This window comes from Myotis myotis, unplaced genomic scaffold (assembly GCF_014108235.1).
Source record: "Myotis myotis isolate mMyoMyo1 unplaced genomic scaffold, mMyoMyo1.p scaffold_m19_p_9, whole genome shotgun sequence".
NCBI classification, from domain to species: Eukaryota; Metazoa; Chordata; class Mammalia; order Chiroptera; family Vespertilionidae; genus Myotis; species Myotis myotis.
The window spans coordinates 39107536-39130026 of record NW_023416401.1 but is presented as its reverse complement, the minus strand read 5'-3'; the positions used below and the strand labels follow the sequence as shown (position 1 = coordinate 39130026).

Here is a 22491-nt window from a genome sequence, read left to right as displayed (position 1 = left end):
CCCTGGCTGCCTCTCCCTGCCTTGTGCTTTTCCTGGCAGGCTGGCTGCTGAAATGCTTCCTTTAGGGAAAGCCAAATGGAACCAGAGAGCGGAGTACTTGAACACTGTTTCTCCCCCTGCCTGTCCCTCCTCTTCCTCACTCTCGTCTCCATTCAAGCATTAGTTGAACACTTACTGCTGCCAGGCCCCAGAGAGGCACCACGTTAGCCACTGCCCTCTGTGAACTTGGGCAACTGAAGCTCTCTTTGAGTCACATGGCAAAACTTGAGGAAACTGAGTCAGGTGATTTCTTGAGAATCCTTCCTATGTATGCATCTGTGATTTTTTAAAGAGTTGTTTTAGTGAATAATCTCTTGCTAACTATTTACTCTGCTCTAGATAATTTCTCCTTACATCTTAACATCCTTATGGTCCTTCCTGTTCCTCTTATCAATTGTTGCGTATTCCAAGAATATGAAGGTATTAAAATATCAAAGCAAATAAATTTTGGTGTATTATGTATGATGTGGAATATTATACATTCATTAAGGATGATACTTACAGCCCAGCCAGTGTGGCATCGACCTATGAACCAGGAGGTCACAGTTCAATACCCGGTCAGGGCACATGCCCGGGTTGTGGGCTCAATCCCCAGTGTGAGTCACATAGGAGGCAGCCGATCAATGATTCTCTCTCATCATTGATGTTTCTATCTCTCTCTTCCTCTCTGAAATTAATAAAAATATATTTTAAAAAAAGAATGATACTTACAAAAGCTTTTAATGACATGGGGAAATGTGTGAACTATATAATGTTAGCTAAAAAACAGACACATGCAGAGAAGAAAGCCTGGAACACCAGCAACTGTGTCATTTGTGAACACCTAGATTTTAACAAGTGGTTATTCTTGAAAGGTGGGGTTATAAACATGTAAATGTTCCTACTTGCTTTTATTTTTCAAAATAAAGAATACAGCCCTAACCGGTTTGGCTCAGTGGATAGAGTGTCGGCCTGCGGACTGAAGGGTCCCGGGTTCGATTCCTGTCAAGGGCATGTACCTTGGTTGCAGGCACATCCCCAGTTTGGGGTGTGCAGGAGGCAGCTGATCGATGTTTCTCTCTCATCGATGTTTCTAGCTCTCTATACCTCTCCCTTCTTCTCTGTAAAAAAATCAATAGAACACATTTAAAAAACAAACAAACAAACAAACAAAAAATAAAACAAAATAAAGAATACTATTACTGCCCTAGCCAGTTTGGCTCAGTGGATAGAGCGTTGGCCTGTGGACTGAAGGGTCCCGGGTTCGATTCCGGTCAGGGGCACATGCCCAGGTTTTGGGCTCAGTCCCCATTGGGGGGTGTGCAGGAGGCAGCCAATCAATGATTCTTTCTCATCATTGATGTTTCTATCTTTCTGTCCCTCTCCCTTCCTCTCTGAAATCAATTAAAAATAAATAAAAATTTGTGAAAAGATAGCTTAAAAAAAAGAATGCTATTACTACTATGTTTCTCTATAATAAAAATGAATACAGTTATTTAAAAACATATAGAAGTGATTGTTTTGGCAGCAAAAATTTCAGTATGTATGCTAATGTCAAACTTGAATACTTTTTAAAATATGTTTTGCCTTGAATTTTTCAAATCTGTGCATAACATTGCTTTTTCTGAATTCCAAGCTTAGGTAACTAGTCAAATTCCGGTGCCTTTATGAGAAAGGATAATCTTAAAATACTCACTTTAGAAAAATCTGAAGGCATTGAAAAGGGAAAAGGAAGGACCTATATAATTTCTTCATCTGTCAAAACTGCACAGTTTTATTTAGAGTCTTGCATTTATCAAGAGAGGTGAAAGCACAGGTCATCAAGAGGTCATTTCGGGAAAAGGCTCACAGAGAGCACAACTGCTGACCAGGGATGAGCTCACCACTTGAAACAGGTGCGATGAGTTTGCTCAAGCACGATTTGGGATATCGGATCACAGACTCGGGAAGGCCACAGATGCCAATTGGTGCAAGTAAAATACCTACAAGAGAAGGCACTCCCTCCATGTTATGGAAGTGGAAAATCCATAAGAAGCAAAGCATCTGGTCAATGCTTATGTAGTGTGACTGAAGTCCATGCATTTCCCTCAATGGAGGGGGGCAGAAAGAAAATGCAGAAATGGCCAGTAGCTGAGGGAGCCTAGAACTCACTCTGGTTTCTGGGAGAGCTATTAGAGAAGGTGTTTGATCTTCTCTGGCTAATCACCTATAAGTCAATCCAACAGGTTTTGTAACAGGGCGACAGGTCATTTTGTAACTTGACATTCAGAATTTTAGAGGCACAGTTAGGCCTCCAGAAGGCATGGACTTTACATGTGTCAGTTATAGAGGGAAAAATCGACTGTCAGTTCATTTGGCCCATGGAACTAACAAAAGATTTCCTACAGGGCTGTGCTAATTAAAGTGTGGTCCTTGGACGTGCAGCACTGGCATTTCCTGGGAGCTTGTTAAAAAGCAGAATCTGGAATCCACCCAGACCCACTGAGGGAGAATCTGCATTTTAACAAGATGCCCAGGTGATCTGTAGCTACACTAACGTCTAAGGAGCAGCTGTGTGATAGGCCACAAAACATACAACCTACACTTTAAGCTCCTCTAAATTCTTCTGCCTCCTACCTGTTTTCAATATATTGGAAAAAATATATATTTTTTACTGTGGCAAAGATGTATCCTCCAGCTAAAACTGTGTGTGTGTGTGTGTGTGTGTGTGTGTGTTGCCCCCCAGCTAAGGTACTCAGAAGCAACGTGACATTTATAATTTCCTTTTCAAACTGAGTTTACAAAGGCAAGAATTTTCTAAATTCTTTACTGCTTCTTGTCATTTTAAGCAAATTCTATGGTTAAAAGAGATATTACCATAGATTTCTAGATTTTTGCTCTCTGCCTTTTCATATTATCTGGGAAAATAATTTTCCCCTACACTTATTCCCTTAAAGTCATTAGGAGAAATTCCAACTATTTTTTCATTGAGGCTTCTCATTATTGACATGGGGGATGGTGTTTTGCTCTCTGGGTTGAAAATGTGCTGGTAGTGTGCTACATTGCTAAGAATCCACTGAGGGGTATACGGCCTATCCAAGCCATGGAAGGAGTTCAGGAGGCACAGACCCCATCATCCCATGCAAGGCTATCCTTGCCTTGAGAACACTTCTCTTCACAAATGAGTGACCAGTATCTAGTCCATTGATGCCACCATGGACTTCACAGTATCAGGAAAACATGTACTTCAATTTACCCTTGACCAAGGAGGGAAAAGGCCAGAATACTTTGAGGGAAAACTTATAGATAAATTTAAGTAACAATTACTGTAAAAAAGGATGGAATTGTCCTATAAACACCTGGATTAAGTAAAGAGGTAGAGGACATGTACGGCTGAATCTAGGTAGGGTCCTCTTTGCAAGTTCAGTCTTACCTGATTGTCGAATCCGTTGAAGAGTTTGCTGCACCAGAACCTCTGATCGCGGGACAATGATGATGAAGTCCACTTTGCTGAAGTGGCCGAGGTCCAGGCTCTGGCTGCCGCTGTCTGCTATAGCACACACCTGGGATAAGAGCTTTCTGGCAACTGTAAGCTGTGGTTGATAAATTTGGAAGGTTTCATTATCTATATCTAAAATAAAAAAAGTTATAGGAAGAAGATTAATTCACTTCTGTGATGGCCACTGTGAATCCATAATGGGGACATACCACACACACACACACACACACACACACACACACACACAGTAAAATAATGCTCTATCACGAAGAGCTCTCGCTTTCTACTTTTACTCTATTGCATTTAATAAATTTGTCTATTTTCCCTGAAAACTTGGTTGAAAGGACATGTTCAAGAGTGGATGTGGTAATTTTACAAATGTATTATTTTAAAATCAATTGTTTCATAAATCACTAACTCAGCACTCTTCCCCCACCCAGAAATGGGGAGGAAGTGGGGTACAGACCACATTCTCTCAGCTGGAGCCAGGACTTATCTCTTAAAGGGGAGGAAAGAGTTTCCAGTTTTCTTTAGGAATACCAGCTCAGGTTAGGTGCCCTCGTTCAGCGAAGGAGGCAATGTCCTAATCATAATAATGCTGAGTTCCTCTGAGCTTTTCTGGGCGGCACCACAGTAAACATTTCCTCTCTAGCAAACCCATTGCAACATGATTTAAAATACTCTTCCCAGTGACTGCCTAACATAGGTCACGAAGACACCACCTTCACCTTTTTCACACTTAACTTTGCCAGTGCTTGTGACCTGGCAGATCTAGGTGATTGTGGTCAACTCCAGTGCTGACACCTGTACTATCTGAAGAGACTCATGACACAGCCAGCTGGCCATTCAATTGGTGACACATTAGAAAAACATTGCCCAGATACTCTAAGTATGTCAGTAGCTTTTTATTACAAGTTATAACCAAGCAATCAATCTCTCTTATATGTGCATGCATGCACGGACACAATGAGACAGGCTTAGTCAGCTAAATGTCTGAGCAGGCAACATCCAGTATTTCTTGAAAAGGCTACTTTTTATCAGAAACACATGTGGAAGTCTCACTGGCACATACAATGGCCCCAATTAACTGGTGCTAATTAATACTCTCTAAAATCAAACTGCAACACGGTCAACACAAAGATGGTAGTCCTTCCTGATACTTCAGCCACCACAGAATCCTGACAGTGAGTGCAGGTTTATACAGGTGGGCGGGTCTCCTACTGGCTGAGAGAACCCACTAGAAAAGCCCATAGCTGCCACTTTTAATAGTAGCCCCAAAAGTTTCTGACCCACAAAGATTACCAATCAAAGTAAGTCTGTCTTCTGATCACTAGGTCATTTCCCCCCCTTCATTTCACAGATTAAATGGGTGGGGACTTCCGTAGGTAATGGGATAACTTTGAAAAATTTAACATAGCAAATTTTGAAGTTTGAAGAAACCTACCAATATCTTTAAGCAATGTTTCTTAAACAGAGAATCAAGGATATGTATGTAGGAATTTGTAAGTTCTCTGAGAATTTATAAATTCTAACTTTGTTAGTAATTCAAAACAGTATAAATACATTTTAGATCATCTCAATGATCACCTGATTATCAAATAATGTCTAGAAGTAAAAAAAAAAAAATTGTATTGCCTGTATTTGCATTGTTTTTATGGCTGAACTGATGCTAAGCCATGCTACTTTCACTGCTGTGGCGATCCTAATATCTACATGATGTAGTCCTATCAAGTGGAGGTCAAAAGGCTGTCAGCAGCAGCTTCTGTGGATCTGTTTTATATCTATGTTTTCTCCCGTTATTTCCCCCCGCCCCCCATCCTTTCCTATGATGTCCCTACCACACGGGCAATTGGGGGAATGAATCTGAACCAAAAGGAATCCAATCTAATGACTGAACTCCTCACCCCTGGTCCCACCATTCCCCTTTGCGCCCAGGGAGTTTGTGATAAGGCAGATGATGTTTTGCTATCGCTGCTACATCTGCCTGGAAGGCCTCGTGATCCCTGATTATGTGTCTTACATGTCAGAGAGTAAACGAAGGTGATGGAGAGCCAGCCCTGCACAGACTGCGGTCTAGACGCTTTCAAGCAGTTCTTTGAAGGCCTCTGCACACCGATAGCTTTCTGGGCACAGCTGGTGGAGCTAAGGAAAGTACACCAAGGACCCAGGCATCTTTCCAGGAAAAAGGAGATAATGCTTAAAATAAAGTGTTTGGCTTTGATTTAAATTCTAGGACATATTTACTAAGAACAAGGTGTTTGATCCAGACCACTCGGAAAGGCATTTTTAACCCAAGCCAGATTTATCATGTAGTTAATGATGAAAAGCCTGGTACAGTCTGTGATGTGAAGATGAGACTTCAAAACCCTCAGAAGGACTTAGTCTCTATAATGTCTGGCCTGAGGGCTGGTTCCTGCTTTTGGTCCAAGGTGACATTACCCAGGTTTTGCGTGGGAATCATAGCAGCAGCCTCCTGAGGTGACACATATTCATGAAGGTCACCATTGAAAGGGGTAACAACACTGTCTCCTCTTCTTTGTTGCATTTTTTCTAGCAGCTTGTCGAGGTCATCGCCTATTACAAAATAAAGCGGAGATAAGAAGATTGCAAGGAATGATGTGTTTTCACCAGGCTCCAGGTAGGGCAGTTAAGCTAGGTTCTCATCGAGGTTGTCAGGCAGCCAGCTTTTTAGATCCGAGGTTACACTTGGCCAACCCTGCAGCAGCGTCTCCTTAGCCAGAGCCACCCTCCTTTATATCATGCTTATAGTTTATACGCGTTCACATGCTCTATCTCTCTGGACCTCCATAATACTAAAAGCAGGCAGGATGGGATCATGGTATCTCCACTTGACATTAAAAACCCGAAATCTGGAGAGAGAAATTGTCACTCAAGGTCAGATAGCAAAGCGGAGGCTGAGCTGAGGCCTCCCATTCTGGTACCCCCAAGCCCCCGACAGGCACAGAATACTGAGGAAAAGCCATTCCAAATGAAGGGAGGATGAAGGGAGCTCAGCCGGCAAGCTTAAGTCCTACACTTATCTCCTTGACAGGCTAAGATTTAAATTCAGAAAATCACACAGCCAGGGTTGGTGATGTTGCTGAATCCTACGACCACTCACCTAATGATGTGGTTTTGAAATGCGATGCCAGGAAACTGACCTTTCCTGTGATGAGCTCATAACTTATTTCTTTTAGAAACTCACTTGTGGTGAGCATGCTCTCTGCCAGAGCTCTGGACTGATGCTGACCTGCAGAACAGAGAGAGAGAAGATGATGTGCCAGTGAACAAATGTTCCCTGGGACATGATTTATGATAGCGAAAATTGGCAACAACTAAAGCATATAATGATAGGGACTTGGTTAAAGAAATTTCGGCACATCAAAAGATGGAAAATTACACAGCATTTGAAAGGACAATTCTAAACATAAAATGTTTATAATATGATGTTAGGTGAGAAAGAGAAAAAATGACATTTCTTATGTTTCTAACTGTGAAAACATACCAGGCCTGTGTTTAAAGACTAGGGAGGAAAAACCTTTAAAAATTGTGTTTACATGGTTCTGATGAACATCTGTCTTAAAATATAAACTTATGTTGTTAAGTTGATTTAAAAAATAATAACAAAAAATCTTAATGTATTACACTTTCTGAAAGAGACATATATCATGGAGAGATGGGAAGGCAGGTTTTGTCAAAGTGAGGGGGCTTGGTCTCTTTGGTAGGAAGAGCTGAGAGCCACTCACTAGAGAAGAAAAGCAAAATTTAGTCCAAATGGCCACTCAGGATGGTACCTGATAGAAAATCAGCATAGGAAACAAAAACACATTTTGTAATGTACAACTTTCTGAACCATTTACCGAGAGTCAACATTACAATATTAAATATACTCTTCAGCGAGGAGGTGAACACATGAGCTAAGTTCCTGGCAAATCTGGTTCACTGACTTAGGCCACCTGTGGCATGGCATTATCACATGCTAGAGTGATAACATTTCCAAAACTTTTTAAGAAGAGAAGTTACATGAGACAAGGGTATCTGTTACGCGGGTATGCTTTGAAATAATGCCCCCACCACCAGCTGACAGGGACACCAGCCAAACTAAGGCCTACAAAAATCTGATCTGAGTAAAGGAGAAGTTAAAATTAGGAGGAAGAACCCAAGTGGGAGCACTTAATCAGAGATTAATTGCATGAATGCCTGAAACACCCAATAGCTATTTTTCAAATGGACAGATGATTGAATGAGTGGGTTAAAACAAAAAAATCACAACAAAAAAATTACTCACCTAATACTACCACACAAAATTCATTTCCTCTGATTTTCGATGCACAAATTGCCACCACATAATCTGGTAGCCTTTGATAGTGTCTCATTTCACTGAGAGTCCTCAATGTCTCTGAAATGCCCTCTGCCAAAGAGTTCTGGGTCACAATCACATGAACCAAGTCTTGAGATACGCTGGCAATTAATCTAGCCAGCCAGGGGAGTTGGCCTGGCGACACAGGTGTACACTGAGCACCCATCTGCAGGGCTCGCTCTCTCAGAGTAAATTCCTGCATAGCTTTCAGCATAATTTGCTCAAATTCTTCCCTGAGAGGTATCTGATCAGGACCTAAATTGAAGAGAATTAGAATTTTTTTTTTTAAAAAAAATCACAGCTAGAAAAGACAGACAGACATGAACGTGCAATCCTTTTAAGCCCACCATACCTACTCCAACTGTCAAATAAGCGTTTTCCTGTAGTGGCCATAAGAATAGAGCCCCTGCCAACCATTTTCCATTGTGAAATTACCATCTCTCTTCTCTGCCTACCTCAATATTTTTTATACAGTTTATTGATTTCAGAGGCAGGAAGGGTGAGGGAGAGAGAGATAGAAACATCAATGATGAGAGAGAATCATCGATCGGCTGCCTCCTGCACGCCCCCTACTGGGGATTGGAGCCCTCAACCTAGGCAGGTGCCCTGACAAGGAATCGACCCATGACTTCCTGGTTCATGGATGGATGTTCAACCACATTGGATGGGCTACCTCAATATTTTTTTTTAATGCAGGGTTTTGTTCTCCTTTATTCTAATCTTGATATCTTTAAAAGAGGTTGTACTCAGACATAGTATTAATTCTATTGTACGCCTTAGGAGATAGTCACTGAAAGTGGTATACTGCCTAACCTATGAAAGTTGGCATTATGTAAATGGTTAATGACTAATGAAGTAAGAAGCTAACCTATTGATATACTATAATCAACCTTAGGTTTCACTCCTTTCTCATTGTATTCATAGGTATTATGTAAAAAACACTTTCATGTATTGCCTCTATACCTAATTTTGAGAATACTGTCTACAGGAAAATAAACTTTAATTCTTTTCACTCCCAATTTACATTTAGGCAGCCTCACCCTTTCCTCAGATAGAAAATGCTCTCATCACCTAGTTATTCCTCAGTATTCTGGGTTGCTAACTATGGCAGGCAGCCTTTTCCACCACCATGGTTGTGGCTAAGCTTCTACGGGTGACCTGTGGCCTCTGGAATTAGGGGGATTCTGTTTCTCTTATTCTCTTTAGAAACTCAACCAGACTTTAGGACAAAATAAACAAGTCAATGTTTGGCATCCAAATGACACAAATGAATTCCTACATTTAGTTTAAATTAAAACCAATGAGACTACGCTCACTTCTGCTATTCAGTCTTTTTTTTTTTCTTTCTTCTTTTTTCTGTGTAGATGTTTTAAACTCAGGCTCTAGTAAACAGATACAGACTCCTTAGAGCAGTGATGGCGAACCTATGACACGTGTGTCAGAGGTGACACGCAAACTCATTTTTTTGGTTGATTTTTCTTTGTTAAATGGCATTTAAATATATAAAATAAATATAAAAAATATAAGTCTTTGTTTTACTATGGTTGCAAATATCAAAAAATTTCTATATGTGACACGGCACCAGAGTTAAGTTAGGGTTTTTCAAAATGCTGACACGCCGAGCTCAAAAGGTTCGCCATCACTGCCTTAGAGTCTGTGAGATCAGGCAATGGTCTCAGAACTCAGGGCTAATAGTCCTTGTGAAAAAAATACAGGGATAAGGGACTGGATTTCTGTAGGGGAAGGAGGCAATGTGAGTGAGTGAAAGGTTGAAGTGGCCTACCAGTACCTTTCCATCTTCTCTGGGAAAGTAAGAAAATGAAGGTTTAGTAATACTTTTAGGGTAGAAAAATTAAATAAAATATTACACATTTTAAAAATAAGCAATCTTAATTGGAGAAAATAGTTTTTCCAGGATTGGGTGGAGGCCAGAGGAAGGTAGAAGGATGAAATCCTAACAGATTTTTCTCTTCTATACATGGAAAGAGGGCCACAAAATTGCAACGCTGACATTGTGCTTGTTTCCTTTGTCCTCCACAATCAGTTTCTAGGGGGACGTAGATGCCTTCTTATCACCTAATCTTTATTTACTTTATCAAATTAGCATCACGGTTAGTGGTCACTAGGTACACAGTTGGTAGTGAGCTCAAAGTGGAGAGGTTTGCATTGACTGTGAAAGGAGTGAAACCTGGGGAATAACTAGGTGATGACAGCATACTCTAGCTGGGGAAAGTGAGAATCTGTCTAAATATAAATTGAGAGTGAAAAGAATTAAACTTCATTTTCCTGTGGACAGTATCCTCAAAATTAGGTATAGAGGCAATACATGAAAGTGTTTTTACATAATACCTATGAATATAATGAAAAAAGAGTGCAATGTAAAGTTGATTATAGTATACCAGAGAAATGATGGCTTAAACTGTCTCCGATTTCCCTACTGCCTCTCGTAGACACCCTGAAGGCTCAGAGGCCTGGTTAATAGGTGTGTCCATAAGACTCACTCCAAACTGTGACTAACATGTTCAATTAGGCAGCATAATTAAATCCAAATATTAAGGCATTCTGGGAAAATAAAATCATTGAACATGTTCATAGCATTCTCCATGGCCTTAAAACTCACGTTTATAGAGTTTTGACTGGATTACTATTAGGAATTGAGAAATGGAAAAATGTATAAAAGTTTCATGAGGTAAGAGACTTCTTAAATTAAAATGCCTTGCTTCCAATCACCTGCTACTATTTCATCCTCAGCCTTTATAGCTCAATTGCAGGAGCCTTTCCTCTACTTTTCACAAATTTAATAATAGAATTTGTTCCTTCAAGTGCTGATCTCCAGTAACTCAGCTTAGCTCAGGCATCAGTTCTGATGGCTTTTCAGAGAGAACTACTTCAATAGGAAAAGACAAGGTTCCAACAGACTCAGCCATCCCAGAATCTCTGGATTTGCTGGTTTCACTATCTACTTCAAACGATTTTCAGATTGTGAAATAACAGAGATTTTTTTTTAAAGTGACTGTAGCGGAAAGGCCTGCTCCTTCTGAAGAATCTTGCTTTTCTTCCTGTTACCTCCAAGTAACTGAACCATCAAATTTTTAGATTTGCTTTTAGAAATTTGGATTTACTTTTCAAAATGTCTATCTATAATCTACAGCATATGTGAAAATATTATTGCCCCCTTTTTCAAAACTTCGGAAGGCAAAAATATTTTTCAGTGACTCCAGATGAGTTAGTTGTTGAGAAGAAGCAATGTCCCAACATACACAATTTAGATTAAAAAAAAAAAAGAAATTGTTATTCATCTTGCACATTAAAAGATATAGTTAATTGGCTGTAAGTAAAAGCTAGAGAGAACTGATCCTGCAGGGTGAAGAAGAGTTTTATGTAATTGAATGAAAATTTTCCTATTTTTTTAAGACAGGAGCTTTTAGTTATTTAAGGGAAGACATTTTTGTTTTGACCATTTAGTTCATTTGGTTAACTTCAATTTTTAAACTATCATTAAGACCGAAAAAAATGCTTTCCTGATTGCCTTGGTTTGTTAAAATAGCATTACTCTATTTGTCCTTGTTTTACCAATTCTGGGTATATCTAAAGCTCATTTTAATCTTGGAATACAGTCTAAAGTCTGTACATACAAATTAAAATTATGATATCAAATGGGCTGCAGACATAGGTGGTTTTTATAATTTTATTACCCACTAATAAGCATGATTTACAAGTCCTAGGTTTATCATGAAAGTGGCTCATGAGATATCTGAAGCCTTGCAAGTTTCAAAAGCCCGTGTCAAAGCAGATCCCAGGTTAAAGCAGGTCTTTGAGCTCTCAGGGCACCAAGAGTTGCAGTCAGGAATGCTAGCTGATACCCCAAAGACCAAATCTGGCCTGCTGAAGCTTTCTTTTTCTTTTAACACCATTGAGCCCAGTGTTTATTATTCAACACAAAAATATTTTAAAATATGAAATAATTCACAAAAGTGCAGATAAAAAATTTTTAGATGTAATTTTACACCTTGAACATCTTCCTAAGTAAATCAGTGGCTTGAAGTCCTAGTGTGAGTATATAATTAGGCTGCATGTTAGATGGCCTACTGCAGTTTGCAAAATAAAGGACATTGCAATGTAAATGATGCTGAATCACTATAGTATTGTCAAAGCACCTGCATACACCCACTGTGGGGCTCAGAGGAATTATCAAATAGAGGAAGTGAAGGGTTCATGACCTATGTATCCCCCTTACCCTAAAGCCTAAAGAGCCTTCTAAGGTGGTCTAGTTACTACCTCAAAGAAGGAAAAAAGCATTATGGGACTACATCAAAGAGGTATAGCTAAAGAAGAAAAAAATGGGTGTAGGAATAGTGGATAAACAAGATAAAAAGACTAAATGGAAAACTGAAAAATAATTTCCAATGGCTACATTTGCATTCCAGATGGTAGCTGCACTTTCAGAAAGGTCATTTGGCCAAGGAGGGGTGCTCATGCCTCAGCCCTTTGAGGTTCTGTCATTAAATACTTCGGAGACTTCAGATCCATCACGAGACTGAACACTAGGTGGAGCAATTTACCTCTCCTAGGACTCCAGCAAAGCAAAGACCCGGGGATGCTACATCTGAGAGAAATGGGGAAGAAAGAAAAAGGAAATAGGCAAGTGGTGGAAAGGGGGTAAAATGAATAGGAAAGAAATGGAGCAGAGGAAAGGGGAAGTCACAGAGAATTGAAGGAAAAGATTGTTAGAAGTGAAAGAGGGAAAGTAAGAGATAGGCAGAATGCGAGAAAGTGGAGAATGTCACAAAAAAGAATAAAAATTGTCAACATCAAGTGATTCTTGAAAATAACTTACCCAGCCGCACAAGATACTGTATTGTCAGAAGAATCATGTTTTCCACACTCAGGAGCTGGCTGCCAGTCAACCCTAACTGTTCCATATCTTTGTTTTCCAACTGTGGAATCTTGTAGCAATTCACCAGCAGAGGACTCACAACAATGTCACCAACATTTCCATAGAAATAGGGTAAAGTGCCATAGCCTGCCCCAACAGAAGCAGGTCAATAAAGTTCAATCATTCTGAGATCCAATCAGATACACTGGCTCAACTAGGATCAAAAATGCTTAACAAAGTCCTCTACTCTCTGAAATGACTACCAGACAAATCATTCAAGTATATCAATCCTAGGGAATTCACTCAGATGCTCCTAATCCTACCCTTACATTCAGCCAGATGAATAGGAAGCAAAATACTAAAAAATTATACTATCCCTGTTTCCCACAGAAAGGAGATGTTAATATCTGCCATAAAGGATCGATGAGAATTTGCAAAATATCTCTGTATCTTTTGTAAAATAGCAAGGATAAAAATATTTCCCCATAAAATTCCTGATCAAGTTTCTTTTCAGGTAAGTCAGAAAAGAAACAAACTATGATAACCTGTGTCACTTAAGGAGGCTTTTCTTGAAAAAATTTTAATTCATTGATCAACAGAAATATTCCACCATTCGCTGGTCATTGGAGGTTCCTCTCCTTTTGCTATCCTAGGTACTTTTATGTTCTGTTTCTAATGTCAATAAACAGTCTCAAATTATCTTAGAAGTAGATAGGACAAAAACATGTTAAAATATATACCCTGTTTTTGGTGGTGTAGTTGGAAGGACAGTCCCTCTGTGACTTTTTCTAAAAGGCAGACACCAAAGGGTCCCCAAGGCTTAATAACACTATGCATGCAACTCAAAAGCTCAGTAAGAACTTACTGATATATGGAATTTAAATAACTGGGATTTCCCCCAGGGGCTACGGGTCTAGGATCAGTGGATAGGGAAGTATGATAAAGTACAGGACTTGAAATAAAACCATTCATGCCAGTAGCCTCAAGCCAGCTGGCAAGGAACGGATAGCACTTCACGTAGACATACCCTAAATGCGTGAGGGGGATTAAATACCCTATCTGTTAAGTCCCAAAGGTAAAGTAAGCAGTCTCCTTCTGGTCTAGGTAGCCCCCAAATGAGAGGACTCTTGAGTGGGTGTGAAAGGCACTAAGTTGGTCTTAGAATCTAGGGACCCCTAAATGTCTATGCCTCCACTTACAGACAGCTTGGAAAGACTCAGACTCCTTAAAGATACTGATTCACAGATGCTTCCACATGGTCCAAATCTACAACTCTGGGAGCTCTTGGTTGTCCTGAGTGGGATCTATTAGCTGGTTCAGCTTGTTTCTTTTCTCTGTGGTTTGTCTCCCTTTAACTGAAAAGTCCCCTTCCCTGTCTTGTCCACTCTTGCCCACCCTTCAGGACCTAGCTGAAACATTACGTTTGAGAAGTCTTCTCAGACCCTTCTCCAGACAGAGTTAAGCTCCCTTTCCTCTGAGCTCTTGCAGTTCTGAGTTGTGAACCTCTACCAGCTCAAGTATCATAGAGTGTTGTAATTGTCATTTACATGACAGACTCCCTCACTACACAGTGTTCCTTGTGGGCCAAAAGACTGCCTTATTCCCAACTTCTAGTCACACGTTTAGTATAGCATGGAGCTGACCAACAAAAGCTGAAAGAATCAATAACTGGATAAATAAATATATTCATGAACACATGGATAAATGCACAAACAATGCAATGGAGAAGCACTTCTAAATTCCAGCTGACACAGACAGTTTGAAATTCCTTTGTCTTACCTATCAGAATTACTGGTCTAACGCCCGAGTTACTGAGCAGGTTTTCAGGAACAATTACAGTTTCCCCTGCAGGAATGGGTCGAGGCTGTAAAATTCCAGTTAATGGGGTCTGTGGAACTGGGGCAGATAGAAGGGACTCTGGAAAAAAGTAGTTTGACAAGAAGGATTAGACATGAAAGCTAAAGGCAATACAATTAAAGTAAATGTAGTATTAATACTTATAACATGGAAGTTTTAAAAGTTTAATAGTTTATTGTTGTTTTTTTCATTAAAGTAATTCATGCTTATTGTATAAAATTAGAAGTGAGAAAAACAAAAGGAAAAAATTTAATAATTATCACATTATCTGGAGATAACTACTATTTAGCATTTTTGGTAGTTTTTCCTTTTAGGAAGTCTTTCGGATTCTGTTTTGTATTTTATCTTTGCCCAGCAGAATATCAAGGAATATCTTCTCATTATAAAAAAATTTTAAAAGTATAGAAAAGTGTGAAGATCAACTCATCATTAATCAGTACTTCGTATAGGTAACTGCAGTAACATATTGGCACAATTCCTGTGTATATAGCTGTATCTCTTTGTGTTCTTGAAAATTATTTATTTCAACAAACTTAAATTTTAAAAGAACTACATCTATGTCTTAGAATTGTTATATTTACATTTGTCTATGTTTAGTATGGCAAGGTAGGTGAGCATTTGAACATCTAACTATAAGCACTGTATGGCCACAGCTTAGGTTAAAGAAGAACCAGTTGGTTTTTCAGGATCCTAGCCACAGACTGAACCATCCAGGCCAGAAATAAGTATGGGTCACATAAGGAACCAGATCATTGAAGGACACATCTACCACCACTGCTGGCAAAGCGAGTTTACTTGTGCTTTAGGATGGTGGGTTGGTAGCATCATGCCCTATGCAGAAAAGAATGGCTTATCAATACAATGGCTAAAACAAAACCAGATGGTGAATTAAGATCTGTTTTTGATAACACATGTGCTTCTAGTGAAGGCAGATGTGATGGGGACACATATTAGGTACTATCAATATCCTTACATAATATTGGACACAATGGCTGGTTAAGGAAATTTATCTTCAAGGGTGCAGGGAAAGAACATGAGTAGGAGATACTCTGCTAATTCAATAAAACTTAAAACCCATCATCTGTTGAAATCTTACCAGCTCTTGAAAGAGGGCGAACTGTAGGAACAGGTACAACTGAACCAGGTTGGGGGACAGGTGACCCAGGGTACCATCCCCGGTGTCGTTTCTTTGGTGGTCCAGAAGTGAACATGGTAGCTGAAGGCAAAAAAAGAAAGATGAGCCCTACCCTTAGCAGTGGAAGAAAGGAAATAAGCTAGAGAAATATAGAACCTTTAATCTGATTATACTCAGAAAGCATAAGTCACTCTTCTAGAGGTAAAGATAAAATTAGGAAAAGTCACACTAACAATACCACTAACATCTGTATGCTATTTTACAATGTACAGTTTTCCCCAGGTTATTTCATTTCATTCTGTCAACATCCCTGTGAGGTTGTAGGACACATATATTGTTATACTCATTTTGTAGATGGTGAAGGCTCAGATTTGCCCAGGGTCACAATAGAGAGGAAAGTCCATGGTTTTTCAAGACACTTCCTTATACATAGGTTTCAGCATTATTTCCTAGGTAAGTGCTTATTCTGTACAATCACCAAGATATTTAATCATTTCTGCTTACACCAATCATAATATTTTAAAACAGTGTATGAGAAGCTAAGAAAAATTTGAAAGTACACTGTCAGATAATTCATCATTCCAAACTCCGTAGCATTGAATTATTCTTCCGTAATTAAGTTGCATTATTTCAAAACTCTATTATACCTTGGTCTCCTGATGCATAGCTAGGTCTTGGTGACAAAGGGTAATTCTCTGGGCGGGCTTGAGTGGAGCTAGATGTACTGCTCTTCCCTCCTTGGCTACTGTTTCCATTGGCAGCATCTGTAATTCACAGGAGTAGACACTCAGAGTAGAGGCTGGGCAGGAAGGACACTGTTTTCTATGATGCTGAAGCCATGTGATAAACCTCACACTCTAGGATTGAAAGGAATCCCACTGACAGGATAGCCCAGTTAGATACAGCCAATTACAACCATCAGAATAATAAATTCAGCAAAGTGAAATATCACCTAAAAATCATCTTCTAGGACCCCAAGAGATCTTTTAGAACCATTTTCAGTGAAATCTTTGGAGATGGTAGATAGGAGAAAACTTTTTTTTAAAAACTTTGTATTATGGAAAATTTAAAACATATATGAAAGTAGGGAGAATAGTATAATAAGCTGTGTACCCACACCCAGCTTCAACACTCATCAACACTTTCTATCTCGTCCCCTCACTCCACATACACACATACATGCTCTGGATTATTCTGAAGCAAACTCTCTTATATCATTTCATCCATAAATACTTCTACATGTGCTTCTAAAAGAAAAGAACTCTTAACAAACAACTGTAATGTTATTATATTTAAGATGAACAATGATTAATAATTCCCTAATATCAAATATTCCACCAGTATACAAATTTCCCCAATTACCTTACAAATGGTTTTTTTACAGTTGGTTTGTTCAAACTGGGATTCAAAAAAGATCCACACATTGAATGTAGTTGTTCTGTCCCTTACACTTTTAATATATCGGATTCCACTTTTTTCTTTTTTACAATTAATTGCTGAAAATCTTGCAGAATTTCTCATTTTTTGGATTTTGCTGATTGGATATCCATAGTGTCACTTAACATCTTCTCTATTTCTTATAAACAAATCATTAGATATAGAGGCTTGCTCAGATTCGGGTTTGATTTTCTTTTAAGAGAGTCCTAACTCTTAAGTACTGCTGTATACTTCCATCAAGGGGCAAAGAATGGCTGGTTTTCTCTTATGATGTTAAGATTGATTGGGAGGTTCAAGAGTTGTTAGGCTAATTCTTGAATTATAAAGTTGTTCATCAGCCTTTCTTCTGATAGTTTTAGCAGCCATGAGATTACTGCCAAGATCCATAATTTAAGTTTTTAATCCTGCAAAAATTTGGATTCAGTTTATTCAAATCTATAATCTAACCTGGATAAATTGTGATGCCTAACTTGGAAAGTTTTCTTCTCATTCTTCTTCTACCTTGCTAATTGTTTCTTTTCCTGATACACTGGAATTCTTTTAGGATTCTATACTTAGTTCATAGCTTGCCTTACCCTACATTACTCCTCAGCTGATACTATTTACTCTGGTGATATTCATTACAAATTGGTGGCTCAACTTGATATTATACTATCAGTTCTGATTGCCCCCGTGATAAATTAAATGACTGTTGAACAGCTCTTCACTTGAATGCCTCATGGGTATCTCAAAATCAACATATCTAAAATCAAACTTTCAATCTCCTCCTGGGGAACCTGCCCCTTTTTCTGTATTCATTGTTTCAAGCAATGGCACCAGCATTAGCCCAGAAAGATGGATGTAAACCAAGACCCCTTTTGCTTCATCCTCACTTTAATCAGTCGAGTCCTGACGATTTTCCTTCCTGAGTAGTTGTCCAATCTGTCTCCTCCTCTCCAACCTATTATTTCCCTGGTTAAGGACATCATCATTTCTCACTTAGATTACTGAAACGACCCCCAACTAATTTTCCTACCTCTTGTTTTCTTGGCTGTCAAAATGATCTAGCTCAGGTTCAAATATAACCATGTCACTACTCTGTTCCTTAAGTTACAGAGTAAAATCCATGCTTCTTAGTCTGGTCTCCTGTGACCTTTCCCCTATCTACCACTTATTCACCTTCTGCCACTCCCTGAGTTTTACATTTTATGGTTCTAACAAGTCCAAACTGCTGTAAGTTCCTGCACACATTATGCTAGCTCTTCCCTTTCCTTTTCAAGCTTTGCTCTTGTATTTCTCTGAATTTTAAATGTTTTTCCAGAACTTATTTGTATAGTGACTATCTCCTCATAGTTCAAAGACCAAGCTCCTCCAATAACCCATTCTTGATTAGTCCCCAAAATATTGGGTTAAAACCCCATTCTCTGTGCTCCCCTAGCATATTGTTATATTTACTGCAGTACACTGACTATTACTTCTTATGGGTCTATCTTCCTTGCTAGGTTACAAGTACATTAGAGTTCAGGGATTGAGCCTAATTTATCTTTGTATCCCCAGTTCCTCATCATAACAGGTTGAATGAAATCAACCTTCTCTGTCTCCCCTGTGTACCAAATGCCATTCTTTGACTCTTCTTGTTGGAACGTAGAGAACACAAAGCTTTGTATAATAATACATTATTATAGACAGCCCCACTTCTGTCTTAAATTGGCAAAGAAGCAGCTTTCTGTTTTCTTCTACCAAGTTGTCAATTAAATTTCACACACGTCTTTTATAGACTATATATTTACCAAAGAAATATAAGTGAGGAAAACATCACCTGCAGCAAAAGTCTTCCCTACAACCTGCAAAGATAACGCCAGTGGCTTCACAACATTCTTATTCCGGGTCAGGTCCTGAGCTCCACTTAAATTGATTGCAGAATTAGCTGGACTGAGAATTGGAGAATCTTTAAAATGAAAGAGGTTGTTCAAATTAGCAGCCATTTAAATATGCAGGAAGAAAGTTAAATAAAAGTGAGATGAGAGAAAGCAGATTATACAATTTCAGTTTTTTCCTTGACCCATTATAGGAAAGTGAATGTTTCTTTTTTCAGGCTTTATTTTCTTTTCTATGTATTTAACAAACACTCACTAGAAGTTACTATGTGCTGGGCACTAGTATAAGCACTTTAAACATATCAATTCACTTAATCCCTATTAAAACTCAATTAGGGCCCTAGCCAGTTTGGCTCAGTGGATAGAGTGTCGACCTGCAGACTGTAGGGTCCCAGGTTTGATTCTGGCCAAGGGGACATGCCCAGGTTGCGGGCTCAATCCCCAGTGGCGGGTGTGCAGGAGTCAGCTGATCAATGATTCTCTCTCATCATTGATATTTCTATCTCTCCCTACCTCTTCCTTCCTCTCTGAAATCAATAAATATATTTTAAAAAAATAAAAAATAAAATTCAATTAGGTAGGTACTACTATTACCTTAAATAGTGAGAGTCGTTTAACTTGATCAAAGGCATATGAGTACAAACCCCAAATCCCTGACTCTCTTCTAGCACAACAGCTTAATCAAAACACACAAGAAAGTCTCAAAGGGGGCTGTTAAAACTCTGAGAGTTTTGGGGAAAAGCACTCTAAAAACCAGGATACTGATGGTGCTACACTAGAAATTACTTAAAAATTAGTATTCATACCACAAAATGATTCCTCAGACATCTAATCAGTGTTTCTCATAAGAATTCAAAAGATTTAAATGGTCCTTGACTGACTCAGAAGAGTTAATGTGCCTCTCTAAGGGCCCGATTCACCACCAGGGAATGGTTTTACAGTCTATTATCCTATATAATAAAAACCTAATATGCTAATTGTCTAGTCGTCTGTTCAAACAATCAAAGCATAATATGCTAAGGCCACTCAACCACTCGCTATGGCGTGCACTGACCACCAGGGGGGCAGACGCTCTGACCAGAAGGTTAGCTTGCTGTTGGGGTCTGGCAGATCAGGACTGAGTGAGATGGGCCAGACACGCCCCAGAACCCTCCCGCTGTCCCTCCCTAGCTGGCCAACCTCTCACATTCCTCCTGAGCCCTGATCATGCACTGGTGGGGTCCCTCGGCCTGGTCTGCATCCTCTCACAATCCGGGACTCCTCAGGGGATGTTGGAGAGCCAGTTCCGGCCTGATCCCACAGGCCAGGCCGAGGGACCCCACTGATGCACGAATTCGTACACCGGGCCTCTAGTATAACATAAAAGAAAATTCAGGAATAGAAACAAACGTGCTAAAATCTCACTTCTCCCACAAACCATTGTCTTTTTCTTTTAGTATATCGCCTTGCACATTTTATCCACATTATATTTCTTGCATCATATAACAAAAATACACAGAATTAATATTTTTTTACTTAACAGAATTATCTCCGATGTGACTGCACAGTGTCATAATTATCTCTTTTGACATCTTTGTTATGTGAATATGCTATGATTTATTCAATTATTTCTATATTAATATTGCTTCTCTTTTTTAGTTACTATAAAGAATAACTGGAATGAATATCTTGACTTTCCTTTTAGGTTATTTTCTTAGCTAAGCCCCTGAAGTTAGATTACTAGAGTAAGGGATATAAATATTTTTAATATTCTTGTTCTGTACTGCCAAACTGCTTTCCTTTTTTTGAAAATATATTTTTATTGATTTCAGAGAGGTAGGGAGAGGGAGAGAGAGAGAAACATCAATGATGAGAGAGAATCATTGATTGGCTGCCACCTGCATGCCCCCTACTGGGGATTGAGCCTGCAACCAGGCATGTACCCTTGACCGGAATCAAACCCAGGACCCTTCAGTCCGCAGGCTGGCACTCTATCCACTGAGCCAAACCAGCTAGGGCTGCCAAATTGCTTTCTTTTTTAAAATATATTTTAATTGATTTCGAGAAAGAGAAAGAGAGAGAAACATGGATCAGTTGCTTCTTACATGCCCCCACTGGGGATCAAGCCTACAACTGGGATATGTGCCCTGACCAGGAATCAAACCAGCAACCTCTTGGTGCATGGAGAACACCCAAACAGAGCCACACTGGCCAGGGCACAAAATGCTTTCTTAAAAGGTTATACCACTGCTCACCTCCACCAGCCTGGTTGAGAATGTCAGTCTTACCATATCCTTGCCAACACTGTATATTATCATTTAAAGTGGTAGCTAATGTAATTAGTAAAAATGATTTTTCATTGTTATTACTTACATTTCTTCATTTCCACAAAGTGGACCATTCTTCCTTATACTTGCTAAATAGTGGTGTTTTCTCTTTTGTGGGGTAAGAGAAATACCACAAGCATATTCGTGGCCCTATCTCACAGGTTTTCTTCCTCTCCCACCCATGCATGCAAATGTTTATTGAGCCTTTTCAGCAGGCCAGGTACCATGCGAGGCTTTGGGGATAGAACAGGGAGAGGAGGCAGATACAACTACTGCCCAAGGAGTTAACAGTATAAAGGAAGAGGCTACATGTTCTCAATGTCTGGTTGGGAGTGGACAAATCTGCCAGCCAAAGGATTCCCACTGCATTTGGAAAAAGGAGACTGTGTTTTGCTAAAGGTTTAATTTGAATATTCATAAGGATCTGTGTTTTTTAAAACCTGTAAAAGGAACTTTTGCTATCCTGACATCAAGGAACATTAGTGGCTAAGGAAGACAGATACAAAGAGGAAAGGGACACATATAGTTAAATGATACATATTAATGGAAACTGCTTTCTAAATGGCTGTCACCAGGGACAGAGGAATTCTACTGGGGCAGGGGAAATAAAGATAAAATAAGAAGACTATGAGAGCAAGGCAGGCCTGGGGTGGTCATGGCACATCATGAAGGACAGACAGAGGGAAACATAAGAGGCAAAGAGAAGCCAAGAGGTTGCAGGGAATGAAAAATACTGAGCACTTAGAAATTTCTATTAGGGTTAGCTCTGCCTTCTCCCTTCTTGAGGAACAAAGTCAGCCGTAAGGCTCCCCACTGCAGCTGGGCTACTGCAGGAACAACCCCACAATAGAATCACCACAGAAGAAAATATAAAAACTCTAAAGGATCAAAACATTATTATTATACCAATAGAGGCCAGATGCATGAAATTCATGCACAGTTAGGGTCCCTAAGCCTGGCTGGCAATCAGGGCTGATTGGGGTCTTCCAGCTGCTGGCCGGGGCCTCCCTTTCCTGGCTGCTGGCTGGGGCCTTCCTTCATTCCGTGCCGCCTCCTGGTGTTTAGTGCTTGTCATAGCGAGCAATATAACTCCCAGTCTCCTGGTCAAACTCCCGTAGGGACATTTTGCATATTAGCATTTTATATATATAGATATCATCCCTGGCCT

At 39.5% G+C, this 22491-nt stretch overlaps 1 protein-coding gene across 1 annotated transcript in view; it reads right to left on the bottom strand.

The window, feature by feature from the left end:
• Window positions 1-22491, bottom strand: part of GREB1L (GREB1 like retinoic acid receptor coactivator) — a 235760-nt gene that overhangs the window by 54449 nt on the left and 158820 nt on the right. Inside the window, exons 9-17 of the mRNA XM_036322498.1 lie at window positions 18960-19088; window positions 16372-16488; window positions 15686-15805; window positions 14512-14649; window positions 12694-12879; window positions 7785-8111; window positions 6618-6746; window positions 5936-6070; window positions 3431-3628 (exon numbers count right to left, since the gene is read on the bottom strand). Of these exons, the coding sequence (XP_036178391.1) occupies window positions 3431-3628; window positions 5936-6070; window positions 6618-6746; window positions 7785-8111; window positions 12694-12879; window positions 14512-14649; window positions 15686-15805; window positions 16372-16488; window positions 18960-19088 (1479 nt within the window). The remainder of the gene's footprint in view (window positions 1-3430; window positions 3629-5935; window positions 6071-6617; window positions 6747-7784; window positions 8112-12693; window positions 12880-14511; window positions 14650-15685; window positions 15806-16371; window positions 16489-18959; window positions 19089-22491) is intronic.